This window comes from Embiotoca jacksoni, unplaced genomic scaffold, assembly GCF_022577435.1.
Source record: "Embiotoca jacksoni isolate LCO1_2020_lvr unplaced genomic scaffold, fEmbJac1.0.p SCAF_20, whole genome shotgun sequence".
In the NCBI taxonomy this organism is placed as follows: Eukaryota; Metazoa; Chordata; class Actinopteri; family Embiotocidae; genus Embiotoca; species Embiotoca jacksoni.
This window is the reverse complement of record NW_027185341.1, coordinates 10357241-10374986: the sequence shown is the minus strand read 5'-3', so window position 1 is coordinate 10374986 and position 17746 is coordinate 10357241. Positions and strand designations below refer to the sequence as shown.

Here is a 17746-nt window from a genome sequence, read left to right as displayed (position 1 = left end):
ATAAAACACAGTGAGTCACAGTCTTCCTCCCGGCTGGAAGTCAGTTCCATTGATTGAGCAAATCAGTTTTTGTTTCCTTGAGACTGTTTAAACGCGGCATTGATGATAAACCCACAAATCCAATGGTTGTACAGAATATCTATTCATTTATGGCATTTTTCATGAATAGTTTATGGATGATCCAGAGCTCGGGGATATTGTGACACAGTTATTGTGCAAAGGCTTCTGTTGTTTTTGTGGATGGTTTTAAGCTGAAGTCATTCTAACTTTGGAGAAACAAAAACATGCAGAATCCATCAACTTTTTGAAGTGGTGACATGTCTTCGTCTCATGTGTCTCTACCTCTAGCCTCGGAGCTTCATTCGTTCAGCTGTTGTCATCAAAACTCTCCGGTATCAAAAGGAAATACGACTGCCAGCTAAACCTGTAGCTCCGAGCTGAACCTGTAACCAGCTGCAGGACAACTATATTACTAACGTGACTGATACACAATGTTACTGTGACAGTAACAGACACATGGTGTGCAGATGGAGCGGCAACAACCCGGCTGGAAACTGAATGTAATTTGGAGGCACCTTAAAGTGTAGGTCGCTTACAGATGAAAATAATTCCATAGTTCAGTAGATATTAGGCTTTAATAAGAGGTATGTTTAAGGGTTATGACTGAAGCAGTTTGGATGAAGCGGGCCAGTTCACCTTGAACGCGAGGCACATGCTCATTGTTCTGATTCACTTGAGATTAATGCTTCTTCTTTGTTCGATTGTTCTAACGAAACCTCGAGAGATTCTGATTTCCAGTTTGAAATGTTTGTTTATTCTCTTAATGGTTTCCAATTTGAATGCACTTTATATGCAATTTTAGCGTGAAGAATAATGCGTATATTTACACCCTGCCAGTTTGTGGTCACTCTGATGACGCTGTCTGCGTCAGCCACGAGCTCCAATCAGGTCGCAGATGTCCCGGATGTGGAGGGTCCTCGCTCCAACTGGAAAAGATGGCACCGACCATAAAGCCATAATTTAGGCATCAAGTCAGATTCAATGCAAATCAGTGGGTGGTGTCTTCGTTAGAAGCAGAAAGTGGGACAGACGGGAGCAGAGAGCAGAGTGATTGAAGTCTCATTGTATTATGTGAGTCATCTCGTAAGGTCAGATCACGTAACAAATGTTACACCACGTTTTTACATATTTGGAAAGTGTGTTACAGCGACCCAGAGAACTTCTCTGACACCGATTTGCCTCATTTAATGGATGATTTGGAGGGTTGAAGTTAGAGGCTCCTGCATGTCTGATCTTTCTCTGCACTCAGAAGCTGTTTTTATTAAAGTTCCCCACCACTTAAAAATCGGTTTTCTTTCTTACTTTATAGTTCAATGTTTGAGCTTTACTCAGAAGAATAATGTGCTGGGTTTAAAACTCAAAGGCTTTTTTTTTTTTTACGTTAATCTGCTGGAAGTGCAAAGTTTCTCGGTGCTAATTGAAAATCTTGCTATAAATCTTGTTATGAATCTTGTTATGAATCTTGTTATAAATCTTGTTATGAATCTTGTTATAAATCGCCGCATAGTTTGCGACATCACAAATAATTCTGACGTCAATTCGGGTCCAATTTAATCTCTATATGTAAATAAAGTATGCGGGAATTTAAAGGCTCACGGATATATTTATTATTTCTGGGGGGAATTTTATTGTACGGTATAGACAATAACAAAAGGACAAACATACAGCATGAAGATCACAGAGTTATAAAAAAGCTAATGGCCGGGACACGAGTGCTGAAGTCTGTTGGTCCTTCTTGTTGCCAACTTGAAACCCTCAATACTCACACTGGGGATGGACTTCACGGTGAAGACAGACATCTTGGATCCAGCAGTTCAAATTTACAGATAAAATATTTGTTGCATATTCATAGATTTTGGAGTTTTGTTGAGGGGAAAAAGAGTAGATGTTATTTTTAAGATCCCATATATTGTGCATTGATTTCCATTTTATGATAAAGTTGGTCGAGGTTCTACAAAAAGGTTTCAAAATGCATCTTTGCTGCATGGACAAGTTGTTTGGACGTCCATATGTTTGTGATGTCAGAAACTCAGTCCTACGTCATATATGAGACTCTCCAATCTTTAATGCTGAGCTGTCGTTCCGTTACGGAGCGAACAAGCTGCATGACCCAAGAAACCCTCGGTTGGCCTCTTTTCTGTGTTACTTAGAAAAGAAGCAGATTAAGAAAGTAACGTAAAGCTACTGTATATGAGACGGTTTTTGGTTCATAAAACCACAAAACGATGTTCTCATGGAGATCAAGACTGCTAATACAACATCGGAAAAGTTGAATATAATTTTGCAATGAACTGAACAACAACGGTAGCTGGCAAATCAAATATGACATGCTAACATATGTAAAATGAATTGTTTTGTTAAAAGCTCATTTGGAGATCTAGAAATAGTTTTTTTTATTATAAAATGTATAATAGTGGGGTTTTTAAAAAACATTTTTTTTTTAAAGATGACTGTTTCTGTGTAACCGAACTGTTTTTTACTGGGAAATGTGAAACCAAACAACGTACAAAACATTCGGTCAAATGCTTCTTCTGTCTGCTGCTCAGTGCGTCAGGTGTTTCGTTTTTCCTCCTCCTCCTTTAAGGAAAATGGTACTTGTAAAAAAAGATGGCGTCTTTTTGTCGCGCTGGAAGCGACGCTGGAGGAGTTTGGAAGTGCAGCTCTCACTCGCAGCCTCTCGGGCTCCAGGAGACAATTCAGGTTGACCCACAAACGTCCTGCAGCAACCAGGTCTGACGGAGCACCTGAGGACTGGTTTCATAGAGAAGAACTTCAGCCGGTGCAGCGGCTGAGATGTGAGGCCTTATTATCGTCGTTTTTGAAATGCATCCAGACACGCTGTGGTTGTGGTTGCAGATTTGCACGTGGTTGAAGACAATCGGCCTCATGGAGGAGTTTCACACGCTCCGAGTGAGTAGATGATTCATCGTCTCATCAATCAAAGGTTTCCGCTGCCGTTGAAAGGTGTTGCACAACTGAACCACACGTGGTGAGACAGCAGTTTGCTTCTCTGGGTTTAAAATCCCCTCGTAAACCGAGTATAAAACTGACACACCGACAACTTTCCTGATGAGATCGAGTGCAGCTTCTAAAGAAATCAATGATTTCTACCACACAATGATGTAACTGTGTTCATCGAGTCAGATGTTGCCATTAGATCCCTCACGGCTCTGACGCCATCCTGCGTTAATGACTCGGTGCTATGCAACAATCCCACCGAGTGATGAGACTCACAGGGACGGAGAAATGTCCGTCTGCTTCACCTCAGAGCTCGTGTGTTTCAGACTCCCCGCTCTTTTTACTGCGCGGTTTTCACCAGGTTAAGCGAAGTGATCTCTTTTTGTTTTTTGGGCCGGCTCTCCGCTGGCTGGCTGTTACTACAAAGTGCCTCACCCCTTTTCATCTCTCGGTTTGTTCAAGTTTCGGGTTTCAGGTCTTAAGTGTGCTGAAAACCGCCTCTAAGGCCTGTGAAGTGAAATAAAGGCGCGACCTCCGGTGTTTAGTGAGAGCTGCAGCTATTTCTGTATGATTGGGCGGCACGGTGGTGCAGTGGTTAGCACCGTCACCTCACAACAAAAAGGTTCCGGGTTCGAATCCGGTCCTGGGCCTTTCTGTGCGGAGTTTGCATGTTCTCCCTGTGCTTGCGTGGGTTCTCTCCGGGTTCTCCGGCTTCCTCCCATCATCCAAAAACATGCACTTCAGGTCAGGTTACCTGGCGCCGCGCTAGTGGCAGCCTGCTGCAGCAGCTCCCCCCTGAGAGCCCCCCCCTGCTGTAGTGAAGAAATTTCCCCTCGGGGATTAATAAAGTGAATAAAATCAAATCAAAGAAAATTGTTAGCAGCAAAAATAGATGTTCTTATGTAATGGTTTTAATTTGTAATTATTTTAAATAGAAGCCTTTCGAAGCGTACCTTTAATGTTCTTGTGAGAAGCTCCTGCGTGATCAATACTTGAAAATCAAGGCTTCTAAAATTAAAAGTGTTTGAGTTTTAAAGTGTATTTCATTACCACTCTGGTACAAAATAGATGTGGATCATGAAACTTTCAAACCTCCACAAGTGCTTATAGACTCATAAAATATGCAGCTTCAGATTGTGCCAGGGAACACACTCCCTGATACGCAGCGGCCGAGAACAGAACCGGAGCGAGTTTATTCAAGAACATTCTTACATAGCAACCAAAGCATGTACAAACCAACGCCTTTATTTTCTCTTTGCATCCATGAAAACTGTTTCTCTTTCTGTAGGTTTTTACTTTCAGTAGAACACAAAAGTCTTCACATCCATGAAGAAATGTTTGTGACAACGTCCCCCCCCCCCCCCCCCGTCGTCTTATTTGCTCACATGAACGCTGCACATTCAGGGCCTTTGTGACGGTGGTAAGACATATACAACATTTAGGTTCCCTGGCAGCTGCGTGCCGAGTGAGACGGCGAGGTGTGCAACGTCTGGCGTGAACACTGTTCATTTCATTTCATAGCACCTGACACTTTCCCATCCATCAAGATATCCAGGCTGGATTTATTTATTTTCATTTGATTTGATTTGATTTGATTTGAGTATATAGTCTACGTGCGTGTGTATTTATTCATTGCTCTTGTTTTATTGTGTCTGTATTTGTACTTTTTTTTCTCTCATCGTGTGCACCTTTTTTGTGTCTCTATGCTGCTGTGACGACTAAATTTCCCCACTGTGGGATTAATAAAGTCTAAAATCAAAAAAATCTAAATCTATCGAAATACATCGAGGCAAACGTAGGAGATAAGAAGGAGGTCCGAGTGCGTCCCGTCCACCTCCAGCGCTGTCTCACGATCACCTCAACGGGTTTGTTCGATTTGGGAATAATTCAATTTTTCATTGTGCTGCTTCTCTGATTGTTTTGCTCGGGGTGGTGGGTGGGGGGGTCGCGTGGGGCATCACTTCAGAGGAATAGCGCGGCATTATGGGAAATCGTCTCGTCAGCTTTCTGGCTAAAAGCTAGATGAGAAGATTGATACCACTCTCGGGTGATTTTTTTTTTTTTTTTCCATGGACTTCTATGAGAAGTCATTTTTTGGGCTGGGTGCACTGACCTCCAGGGGAGCTGGTCCTAAATGCAAACTCTTCAAGTTTGTACCATTGGTACTTCCAGGGGTTCTTAGTAACTGGTCGCTATCAAACTATCAAACTTTACCAACATGTGGAGCATGATTTCAATGTCGGGAATGTCTGTGGTAAGACGGACGCGTGTAAATCTGTTCTCGGGGGACATCTTCAGTGCTGTCCACTCAAAAGTAATCAAACATGTAGCTCAATGCATGAAGTTCCAAATGAACAGTGTGGCACCATGAACAACATGTTATTGTATGTATTCTAATTATTACTGTTGTTATAATAAAATACAATATCTTGATATTGTTACTTCAGTATAAAAGAGCATTTTGTCAACTACCACTCGTGTTAGCTTTTCCACTCCTCACTCATTATGTTGGCAAGCTAAATGCTCATTTTGTCATCCAGCTGATTTAACAACCTGACGGCTTCTGGGTGTAAATATTCAGTAACAACTCGTCTCCACATAAGAAGTAGTTTGTATGCTGAGACCAGTTTAAATTGAGTGTAAATCTTAACACAGTAAACACTTAATGATCAATTGGCCGAGAATTGAGGAGTAACCGCTGCCACCTCGTCGTCACGTCGAGGTTTCCACCCGGTGCACCCGTCAAAAAGTACATATGAAGAAAATCTCCCCATCAAACCACAAACCGATGTTTTTTGTACACTTTGGTTTTAAGAATTGACTGACCTGGTGAGTTACGATGTTAATCAGAGCGCTTCAGAGGAGCTGACGGGTGGATTTTGTTACCCTGGAAGCGGAGCGAGGCTAGCTGTCCCCCCCGTTTCCAGCCTTTAAGCTAAGCTAAGCTAACCAGCCGCTATAAGTACCACAGAGAGTGGCGGCCGAAGTTCAGATCGAACTATCGGCAAGAACGTGAATATGACAAACTATTCTTTCAAAATAAAACAAAACCTTATTTAATTTGTATTTCTGTTTTAGAAACTTCCGTTATTAGATGTAGCATTTTCTCTGTGTGTTTCCTCTTCATCACTTTGGTGAGCAGTTGGACGAGCGTTTGTTCACCTGCACCATCAGAGCCTTTGTTATTGACTTCAAACAGCACAGTTTCATTTGGATTTCAGCCTCGCTGGAAAGGAAACATCCAATTGAACATTACATTTAGGTTTAATCTGAGGGTTTTTTTTTTCTGTTGAGTCATCAACGCATGATGTTGGAAGACCTTGAACTTGGGGTTAAAAAAACATTTGTTTGTTTTTTTACTCGTGGTCTTGTAAATCTTAGCTGTCAGGAAGAGTTATGAAAACGCTGGTTCACTGCTCACTCATGAGCCAAAATATGTGAAGACCATCTGAAGAAGGGAAGGACATTTTACAGCTGCCTCACACACACACACACACACACACACACACACACACACACACACACACACACACACACACACACACACCAGCATGAACAGATATCCCATCACCTCCTTCCACTGCAACACATTCACACACATTCAGCCGTACACACACGCTCCAGCAGACGGATGCGGTGACGTATGGAGAGCGTTCGGCGGCCGGCAGCTGTGTTCATATTTATTCTATCTGTGGGTGGCCCTTCAGATGTTTTTGTCCACGGGAGCACGGCAACGCCTGAGTCACGGTTGCGTCTCACTATGATTCATGTTTACTTCACCTTTCTCCCCTGGATGTCCTCCAGATCCCCGAGTTATTGCTCTTCGCCCACAAAATAAACAAATCCTCCTTCTTTCATACAAAGTCACGAAGGTTTTGACGTGAACTTATTATCACATACGGAGCTCGTCTTTTACAAGTTTCTTAGCCTTTACCCACACCGAGGCTCACAAAGTCTAAAGGGCTTCGAGGTCAGTAACATTTCAGTTCAGTTTTATTTATGAAGCTCCAAATCACAACAGAAGTCATTTCAGAGCTGTCTACCTTGAGGTGAGGAGAGAGCAGAGAGAGGAAGGAACCAAAACCCATAAACACTGGGAAGGTTAGTGGAGGCGGTGACCACGGACATTTCAATGTGTTGCCCAAACGCCAACCAACAGTGACGTCACGCATCAGTTAGTGAACGGCCATAAAGAAGCCTCGAGTTTGGAATTTGGCCGCCGCCATATTGTTAGTCCCGAACGGTTTGGAGCTGGAAGTGACCATATTTGGGCGTGCTGAGGAGGATCTGACTCGATCTGATTGGAAACCCCCGACCATACCACGTCCCGCCCACCGATAGCCGTAACCTGGCTGCACCAACGGCCTGTCAATCAGACAGACACGCCCCCAAAACACAGTTTTTTTTTTAAGCTTATTTTGTAAATAATTATGGGATTATTTTTAGATGGATCGCCAGGAAACTAATAAGAAGGAGGGATTTTAGCTGCCAAAACTGAAATTTTATCAACTGAGAATTTTATGAGCCCAGTTGAGTGGGTTTCCATGGAACCGGAGGCTTTTTGGAGCCGACCTCTAGCAGCACTCAGGACGCTGCTTAAGGCACTTCTGCGTCGGCCTCATTTTTCAGAGCCGGAAGCTGCGTCCACTTTTATAAACAGTCTGTAGTGTTGCCATTAAGAGATTTCTATTCAGGGCCAAAAAATGGTCTCTGGTTCTGGATAAAAATTCTCCGATATTCCATTTTTGGGCAAATGACAATAACAAATAATAACAATCTCACAAATACAAAAAATATGAAGAATAATATTTAGACAATGATGTTTAGAGAGTGTTCGGCATCGAGAGAGAGAGAGAGAGAGAGAGAGAGGGGCACAAATTACCACTCAAAACAGGCTTTTAGTCCACAGTGTGCTCCATATTATCGGACATAAATATTATCGGAAATCCCATTTCAGAACTCTTAACAGTAATCTATCCTTACTTATATACCACTAATGAATCAGTTAAAGATACAGTCAGACGTATCTCATGAGGTACATGGCTGCAAACATGTCGACTTTCATCGACAAAATCCGTGTCATGTGTTCTCATTGCTGTTGACTAAAAAGACAAAAAGCCAATATTTACCCAAACATTTTTGTTTTTCATTTTAAAAAACATACTGTTGTTGTTGTAGGAAGGCTGTTTTAAATAATGGTCTGTACTTGTATCAGGCTCAAACACTTCTACATTCACACACTAATGAGGCTGAACTACCATGCGAGGTACTCGCCATCAGGATTACATTCACACACTGACTGGGGGTTTAATGTTTTGCCCAAGGACACTTAGGCAGGTGGAGCCAGGGATTGAACCACCAACCTTCTGATGCGTGGGCAACCCGCTCTCCCATCTGAGTCACAGCTGCCCTGCTGTTGTGGCAGGACCTTCGACCCGGTTCTTGGCAGTTTCTCGTAAAGCTGTTAGATGTTATGATTGATTGGTGTAATGTTCTTGCAAGGCGTCGCGTCATGTTTCCTGCCCCTGATCACAGCGACTCGTCGTGTTTACCGTCTTGTAGGAACGACCTTGTGGTGTTTGTTTCTGTGGGCGGACCAGCATCGTTTAGGGCAACGGTCCTGATTTCTGTTAGTGTTTGCGGAGGTCTACATAACGCAGTCTTTTGTGATTGGAGATACACGTCTGTAAACTAACGCTGTTCCCCATCTCCCGTGTCTCTACAGGTAGCCAATCAGACGCTTCACACAGACCGGCCCGACCTCCCAGAGTGTTTTCAGCTCTCGGTCTTGTCATGGCTGCCGTGCATCTACCTGTGGGCAGTCAGCCCCATCTATCTCTTCTATCTGAAGAAGAACAACAGAGGATATATCATGATGTCCATTATGAACAGGTTCAAAACGGTGAGAGGGCCCTTCATCCATCCTTTCATCCATCCATTCATCCATCCATTCATTCATCCATTTATTTATTTATTCATCCATTCATCCATCCATTCATCCATCCATCCATTCATCCATTTATTTATTTATCCATTCATCCATCCATCCATCCATCCATTCATTCATCCATCCATTCATCCATTTATTTATTTATCCATCCATCCATCCATCCATCCATCCATCCATCCATCCATTCATTCATTCATTCATTCACATCTTATTTAAAATACACGCTCCATGATAAAAAGCAGCAGATAGATATTATAATTCCTGCCCTCTACTCACAATAAAGAAATAATAAATATAGCCAATATTTTTAACAACCTCAAAAGACATGTATTAAACATATATTTATGTAACGTAACGTAAATGTATTCAAACACACGCATACTTGCCAAATGAACATTTAGCACACTTTGTAGAAAATACCTACATATATATATATATATATATATATATATATATATATATATAGTGTACTACTGCCTTTTAGCTAAAGTGTATTCAGATATGATTTTTGATCCATATTGCCCAGTCCCAGCTGCCACTCTCTCATCCTCATCACATACAACATCAACATAAACATTCTCTGAAAATCTGCTGTTTCTTCCTTAAAATATTTTATGTGTAATCCAGTTTTACATTTTCCTCAGGGTGATGGGTTATTTTTTTAAGGAATATTCATGAATCTTTGGACTAATGTTACATTGATAGTCTTCACTTACATAATCAGATGTAATAGTAAAATGCTGCCATGTATTCAGTGACTTACTCTGTGAGCTTGCACATATTTACATTGATGAAGATTAAGCATGCTGAATTAGTTCCTATTCTTTATTGGTTGTACTTTAACTATCACTGGATTAATTTGTTACTTTAAAAAAACATAAAAACAAGATGATTCTTAAGCTTTTTCTTTTGGCTTGATATATTTATGAAGGACATTAGAAATAATCATCATGTATCATGTCTGTGTTCAGGTTTGTCATAAATTGCTGCTATTTGTAGCCTCCTCTTACTGAGCAATAATTGATCCTGTTGTGTGTATGTTGTATAATTACATTCAAAATATTTCGAGCACATGTATCATCTGCAAACAAACTAACGAATATTATTGACACTTCACTACACGGTTAAATTATCATTTATTTCTGTATAAAATAAAATCTTGAGGTTTCATATATTCAAGTTGACTACCTCGTAAACTGTACATGGTATTAGCTTATCTTAATAACTGCATAGCTATTTGTGAACTGTTCCTCTTACGCCATAGGGCTCTACCTTTAAGAGCAGTATGTCATGATCTATAAAAGTCTGTCAGTATCAATAAATACTCACAACACTCTCCCGTCCTCCCAACTTGTCATTTCTCCTACTTTCCTTTGTTTTTATAGTATTTGATGTGTTTTTTTTCTCTCCCTCCCCGTCTCCGTGTGCTCTCAGGTGTTTGGCTTGTTTTTGTGGATCGTGTGTTGGACAGACCTCTTCTACTCATTCCACGAGCTGCGGCAGAGTCACAGCCAGCCGCCCATCTACTTCATCACCCCGCTGGTGCTCGGCATGACCATGGTGAGGAGGACGCACCTTTACAAATCTGTCCCGAACAAGTCGCGGCTTGAAAACAACATCGATTAAATATGTCGATTTTATTGTGGAATTATATGCGTACGTGAAAATACAGGCAGTGAGGAGATGCTATCTGAGGAAGATAATGAGGCTGCGCTGTAAAAAAGGACAGCGAGCAGTTGCTGCCTACATTGTTGTCAAATGCAAACACAGCAGTTCCGGGGCAGGTAATTGAATTAAGGAATAAATGAATCGACATCATGACTTTCTAACAACACAATTTCATTCATGTTGGTGTGTTGGATAAAATAGTTTCGTCACATGAGCGGTGAGCAGGAGCTTCCTTTACTTGCCTTCAGCATGAATAACAAATCACAGCCTATCTTATTGACCAAGTACCCAGTCATGGTCAGTTGACGTGTGATCTGATCTTCATGTTGACATGCACACACAGGCATGCTCCCTCCCAGCGAGCAGCTTTAACTAATGTGACTCAACCATGAAGTACAGTCAAGACGACGAAAATCAGCCCAGTGTCGGAGAAACAGAAGCCTCAGGAGTGCAGACCGGGAGAGCTGGTACTGAAGAAATAGTCTGTCGGTCTCATGGCCACACCTCAGTAAACACAACACAGAGCAGAAGGAAGCCTCATAAACATTTGAATCATGTCACAGAGTAAGCTGAGTGCACGCCCGAAGGAAAAGAAGAAGAGACATCAGAAAATCACGTCCCCAACGCAAACACAGCCGTCCGTTGCAGTGTTTGCTAACGCTAATCCGTATGCTAAAACTCTCTTATTTGACAAGTACCACTGTTAGGAAAGGCCCGTTTTTTTAAGGTAGATACTACCGAACCATTCGGCTCGGTGCCAAATAACGTATCCAAGTTTGGTGCCCAGTGCTTCATACTCGGTTATTGTATGAAAGGTCTGTTCACCAGCACAGAACAGAAAGATCGAAGGAGAAAGAACGCGATCAGAGCAACATCCGTCTCATTATCCAAACTGACGGTAAACAACATCAAGTTTCACCAAAATTGTTTCAGTTTATTTAAATCAATACTACAGCAGTGCTTGTATTTGAGCCACAAAATGAGACCCGGACTGGGGAAGGGAGGTCGAAGGGATTTGAGTGCTTTATGAAGTACAACCATCAAAACAACTCACACCTGAATACACCGAGTCTGCATCACCTGATTAAGTTGTTTTTGATTGATCCAATATTCTGCTGGGTTTTTTTGAAAGCTCTAAAAGTTGTGTAATTAGTAGATCTAATGTCTTGTTTTGTTCAGTTAACAGATCAAAACTTGAAAGATATTCATCGAGCAGTTTCCCTATATGAGTCCTTGTTGCGCTGATGATGCAACCATGTACGCGAGATGTTTGTATGTCGACGGGCATTCATCTCTCACACTCGAAACGTTCCCACTTCGCAAGTGCTCTTGAACGCAGAACACGGGGGACATTTTAAATGCTCAATGGTCTGCACTGGAACAGCCCTTTAGCCTGAGCAGTTAACAAAACCTTTAACAATTTTTGTTTCAGGGTTTTGTTGCCGAAGGATATTTTAGCCACAGCCTGCCCTGATAAGGCTCCTGTTACACTGAATACGCGAGTGCTTCTTAAGCATCTGGGAGATCGTTATCACCATGTTACAAACATGTCTGCCTCAGCTGTGTGTCACGAACAAACAGTTCTTACTCGTTATTTCAAATGCAGTTAAAGCAAATCTTTCAAACAAATCTGTTATGAAGACTAATTCTGCAGACTTAAGCAGAGGCTGCAGAAATACAACTATTTTATCATGATCCTGTTACACAGGAATTTATTTTCTCCTTTACAGCAATGGAATGTTTTTCTCACTTGGTTTGTTGTCTTTGGCCAGTTATTACTGTTCTGTCAACCTGTTGGAGGATTCAATGTGAGGGCACGTTTAGAAATTAGCATATGAACGTTACAATAACATCATTAGTGGTTTTCTTTTAAATTAAAAAAGTGAAGAAATAAAATGCCTCGTGACCGCCAGAGTAGAAACAGATTTGCAGACCGCAGTGTGAGCAAAATCAAAAACTGGAAAGGGAACTTTGAAATGAAAAAGGTCACATTGCAGCAGCTAAAAAGGCAAAGGTTTTGGGGGGAATATAGCTTGTCTCAAAGTGGACTGAAAACATCGAAGAATCTTTTAAATCAAAGTCTTTGAGCCCATCAAGAACTCTGGACTGGCTTTGAAAATATCCTTAAAATGGAAAAACTCCTTTTAAATGCTGAATATTGTGTAGCGAGCTGGCGAGGTGGACCGAGTGTGAGCAGACATGAATACTCATTTGCAGTACATCAGAAATACTTTTCTAAAAAAGCATTATATTGCCATTAAAAAGCTTTTCTCGGTCTCTAGAGGAGGAATCATGATGACTTTTAGGATGCTCTCATTTTCCCTTCAGGTTTTCATTTACCTCCAGGAGTAAGATATCCTCAGGTATTAGTTTGATCAGCTCAAAAATGTTGGTACAGATATTCATGGTTCCTATAAGATGCACCTTAATGACTTTGGTCACTTTACATCTCACGATCATTTTTTGATAATTGCATGCTGTCCCTCTAAACTTTAGACCGTGACCATGGTAACGATCATACATCGGTGTGTTAGCCCTGTGATTGGGTGCATGTGAGCAAGCAGACATGATCCTTTAGCTCAAAGCTCAAAAATCCACACCATGTAGTAATTCTATTGTGTATATCGATTGACCAAATACACTGTATACTTTATTAGTGAAGCAAAAACTCCACATACTACTTCATCTTTTATGCTAACAAGATACCGTTTTTGTGGTGTCAGATGTCAATCAAACTTGCTGCTAATGAATCTTTAGGAATGCCTTTTGCATTGCATTGTGGGACAACAGTGTCTATTGACGGCCCAGTCAGAAATGGTACAATTCATTTTCTCACATTTAATTCATACTCAAAACCTGCCTTGCATTATTTTTGTAGCACGGCTCCCTGTTTGTCTCGTTTATATCAAAGTCAATGGAGACTGTCACCATTTCCTGTGAGAGAAACGTGTGTTCTGGTGACCTGATGTAGCCGCAGCAGATCACAAGCACGGCTGAAAAGGGAAGTTTACTCGAAGAGAGCATGTGTAATTTCCCCGGAACTCCTGGAGCAGCTCGTCTGACGTGGCGCTCAAACAGCCGGCATGAAAGGCTGACCCAGTCGGGCCGTGGTTTACCTTACGTGCCCTCAGTCACTCTGTCTCAGTTAATCTCACTCAGCGTCTCTCTTTTTCCTCTCTCTGTGTAATATCCCCCTCCCTTCCCTCTCAGCTGTTGGCCACGTTTCTGATCCAGTTTGAGAGGTTACGCGGGGTCCAGTCCTCAGGGGTCCTCTTCATCTTCTGGTTCCTGTCTGTGGTGTGTGCCATCGTGCCTTTCCGCTCCAAGATCCTTCAGGCCTCCAGCCAGGTGAGAACGCCTCTCGCATGTCTGTCATCATCTCCGCTGCCCTTCCACCTCCAGCCGTCAACATCTCCCCCAGATCGCCGTCTCTTCGCCTCTCCGTGTTGCCTTTTCTGCTGTTTCCTCGCCATTTTCTTCACCCCTCAGCACTCTTGCAGTTTAAGGCTCCTCGATCAGCCAACTTTACTGAGCCCTTCCCCCGCCATGCTGTCTGAGAAGTCGGTTTGGAGATTACAGCGGGTGGATGTTGTGAAGGGGTCAGACCGGGGCACCGCTAAGCAGAGAGCAGAGAGGGAATAGTAGGCCTGTTGTTCCTAGCAGACTTCTCCCACCTCCGGTGTGCGCAGCTCACCGACAGCCTGCGGCACACAGCAAACAAACCCTGCAGGCAGCAGAACAAGGCGCTCCATGATGGGAAATAAACACGCAGAAACACGAAGCTCAGGAAAAACATGCAAGAAGTACGCATCAGAAGCAGGCCTGCAGCCCAACGTCATCCAAACATGTGTCTGGGGATTGATCGAGTGCAGTTGTTGATAAACACCACTGACTCAGGTGATTACTTGGATAAGTGGCAAAAATTCTGGCTTTCAGATTTGTAGAATTTTATTCTACAGGAATTTCAAAACTCTCCTCTTTGCAGATTGGAGAAAAGAAGTTAGTGACCTATCAAACACATCTACTACAAAAGCTGAAAAGTCTCACCTTTCATCAGAAAAAACTGAAAAAGCTTATCTAAAATTCAAGGCTCTGTATATGTGACTCTGACTGTCGCCGTTTTGTCTGTTTTTTTGTCCAGAAATGGGCGTAGAGGTGGTGTGTGGGTGACGCTTAAGCAGGTTGAATGAAGCCCTGTTGCTGACATTTGCATGATGGAGAGTCTCTCTGTTTGTCTGAATCCTGTTGGCAGTTAGTTGACTGTGACGGCGCTCGCCTGTCCCTCAAAGCAGCTTAATAATGCACGACTTTAAGCCTTTATTCAAATTAAACCGGTGAGCTGTAACAATGTTCAGCCCTGAACAGTTGTCATCATCGGAGAAATTAAAGACCAAAACCAGGCCGGTCAACTATTTCAGTTGTCGTTCTCCTCCCCTTCCGCCGCCAGCGTGATTCCAGTTTCAAAATTCTTGTTGCTGCGGGAAACAATAAGCCTCTGAGTTGAAAATGTTAAATTTAACGAAGATTTGGATCATGCAGTACGGCAGGCGTGCTCGGTTCTTTTCTGTCTTTCTGGTTATATGACACAAAGAAAATACACTGTAGACTTTGATCTAATAATTGATCTAAAGATTCCAAATTGCAAATTTCTAAGAAATGATTAGACCATAATGTATGGGAGGAGGAATGGTGCCATTTGTTGCAACAGCTGGGATGATGTTTTAGAGAACTGTTATGTATTTGCTGCACAGAATAGTACTTTTTATATTTACTAGCGATCAAATGCAAAAGAGGTTTCTTTTAGTAAATAAAGCTACAGGTATATTATCATTTTGCATTTTGTATTTTTTCCCCATTGTATTGGCTTTGGGGCTCACAGCTTCACTGTTTTGGTTCACTTTTCCCATTCGTTTCCAAACCATAGTAACCAGCTGTTCATTCATAAAAACCTTGAAAAACCCAGCGTACGTCAGGTCCAACCAGCAGACAGACAACGTCCGCCATTAGCTGGAGAAATATTGTTTCCCAACACGGTGGAGAACAACGCAAAGTTAATATTGGAGTTATTCGCTTACAACAATTAAATGCTGTGTTGGCAGCTTTCTATGCTTTACTTAACTTCAGCTAACTTTATTGGTTAATGCAGCTTTGATATTTTGTGCCGTGATTTGTGGTAGAATTAAAGTACATGTTGGTCCACTGCTCTAATCGGCGTACTCGCCTGTCAGTTCGATTCAAAGTGGCTTTATTGGCATGAAAGGTTAAAAAAAAAAAAAAACACAGTTAGTCCAAATATTGGGATGGCATTTCTTTGCAGAGAAAAGTTCAGAGGCTTTATTGGATTATGGTCTGTAACCAGAGGAAGTCTTAACCCGATTAAGATTGGTTTATATTCACGTTTTTTCGTGTGAAGAAAATCAGATTTATTAATAAAAAGCGTCCCACTGTGACCGCTGAGGTTGTCTCTGACCTTTCCGGTCACCGCGCCAGCATTGGCTGTTGTGTTATGGCGGCTACGACGTAGCGGAGCATTGAAAAGATGCTTTTCCAGTGATTAGTACATTTCCACCGCGCCAGTATGAGAATTCAAGTCATCGTTACAGCACCATTTACCCCAGACAGGTAAAGAGCTTTGTTCACATCTTTTGTGTAAGGCCACAGCAGACAGCACCTAATCAACCTGCAGGTGTGTCAGAGTGCAAAAGGTGTGACTGTCTGTTGTCACAGATGACTTGTTTTAGTGTTACACTCTCTTTGTGAGACACAATGGATGGGATCAGCCATCAATGTTTACTGTTTTCCCATTTAATGCAAGAATACCTGCAGGTTTTCTTAGAGTTCGTGTTTGGAAGTCGATTGTTTGTTGGCTGCCGTGGTGACAAAAGTAAAAACCCATGCAGACCGTTGTGCAGGCAGGCAGAGAGATCCACCCTGAGCTGATTTCATCTGGTCGATCCAGAGAATCAGCTCACGATCAAGTATGACATTTTACGCTGAAGGTGACGCATCTATTCACAGTTGTCTTCAACTGATCGTGTGATGAAAAGGGAATGACTTGGCTGTCTGTGTTGTACTGAGAACTCTAGCGAATGAATGGAGGTCGACCTCTGTGAGTTTGCACATGGAAATATACGACCAACTGAGAGTTCACAAAACTCACTGCTTGACCATTCCTCTTAGACCTGGGGCACACTTATGTTGTGTGTGTGTGTGTGTGTGTGTGTGTGTGTGTGTGTGTGTGTGTGTGTGTGTGTGTGTGTGTGTGTGTCGGTCTCAGGACATCTTGATTTTCATTTCAGTGTGTGCATGGCCCGTATGAGACGTGTCACGCTTCGCAGCTGTGGCGCCTCATCTAGAAAATAGGCGTCTGTCTTCTGTGATCACATGAACTATATCAGAATTCAATGTAAGCTCGCTTGTGTGTGTGTGTGTGTGTGTGTGTGTGTGTGTGTGTGTGTGTGTGTGTGTGTGTGTGTGTGTGTGTGTGTGTGTGTGTGTGTGTGTGTGAGTAAATCGCGTGACTGCTTTTTGGTTATAACATTTCACTTGTCGGACCTCAAACATTCGATCACTGATGGCCGGTATCAAAGGGAAGCTCAGGTGTAGAAAGCTCTGGCAGCGGCAGCGCCGCGGCAGACACAGTATTTCTATGATAACAATATTCTTGACAATATGATCAAATAATGACAAATATTTTATTATTCATCTCAAGAACATGCAATTGCAACAAAATAAGTGTTATAGGTTTATATGTAAGAATAAGTGTAACAGTTTGATATCAAATAATCAATACAAAGTGTTGTTTTCTTGAACATCTGATCCCTTGTATCCAAATCACTTCCACACCGCTGAAGTTGCTCCCGTATTTGACCGAACGATGTAACCGACTCTTTCAGCCGTGATTGTTTTTGCTGTGTGAGTTACTCAGGTGACATACGTAATGTTATGACATCATTACGACGGAAGTCGGAATACTTCGATCATCACAAAATGAATGTTTTTATCATTTAATAAAACAAATTGATCCAAAAAAAAATCAAATGTAAATTTTGGATTTTATCAAAAATTGTATTCATATTATTGTGAAAGATTTTATATGGCCTACCAAGA

The 17746-nt window shown here is 42.0% G+C and overlaps 1 protein-coding gene across 3 annotated transcripts in view; it reads left to right on the top strand.

Annotated features, from left to right (window-relative positions):
- abcc3 (ATP-binding cassette, sub-family C (CFTR/MRP), member 3) overlaps positions 1–17746 on the top strand; it is a 63409-nt gene that overhangs the window by 10677 nt on the left and 34986 nt on the right. For all 3 annotated transcript variants that reach the window (XM_069156210.1, XM_069156209.1, XM_069156211.1), the window contains exons 2-4: positions 8744–8920; positions 10403–10528; positions 13847–13984. In XM_069156210.1, the coding sequence (XP_069012311.1) occupies positions 8744–8920; positions 10403–10528; positions 13847–13984 (441 nt within the window). The remainder of the gene's footprint in view (positions 1–8743; positions 8921–10402; positions 10529–13846; positions 13985–17746) is intronic.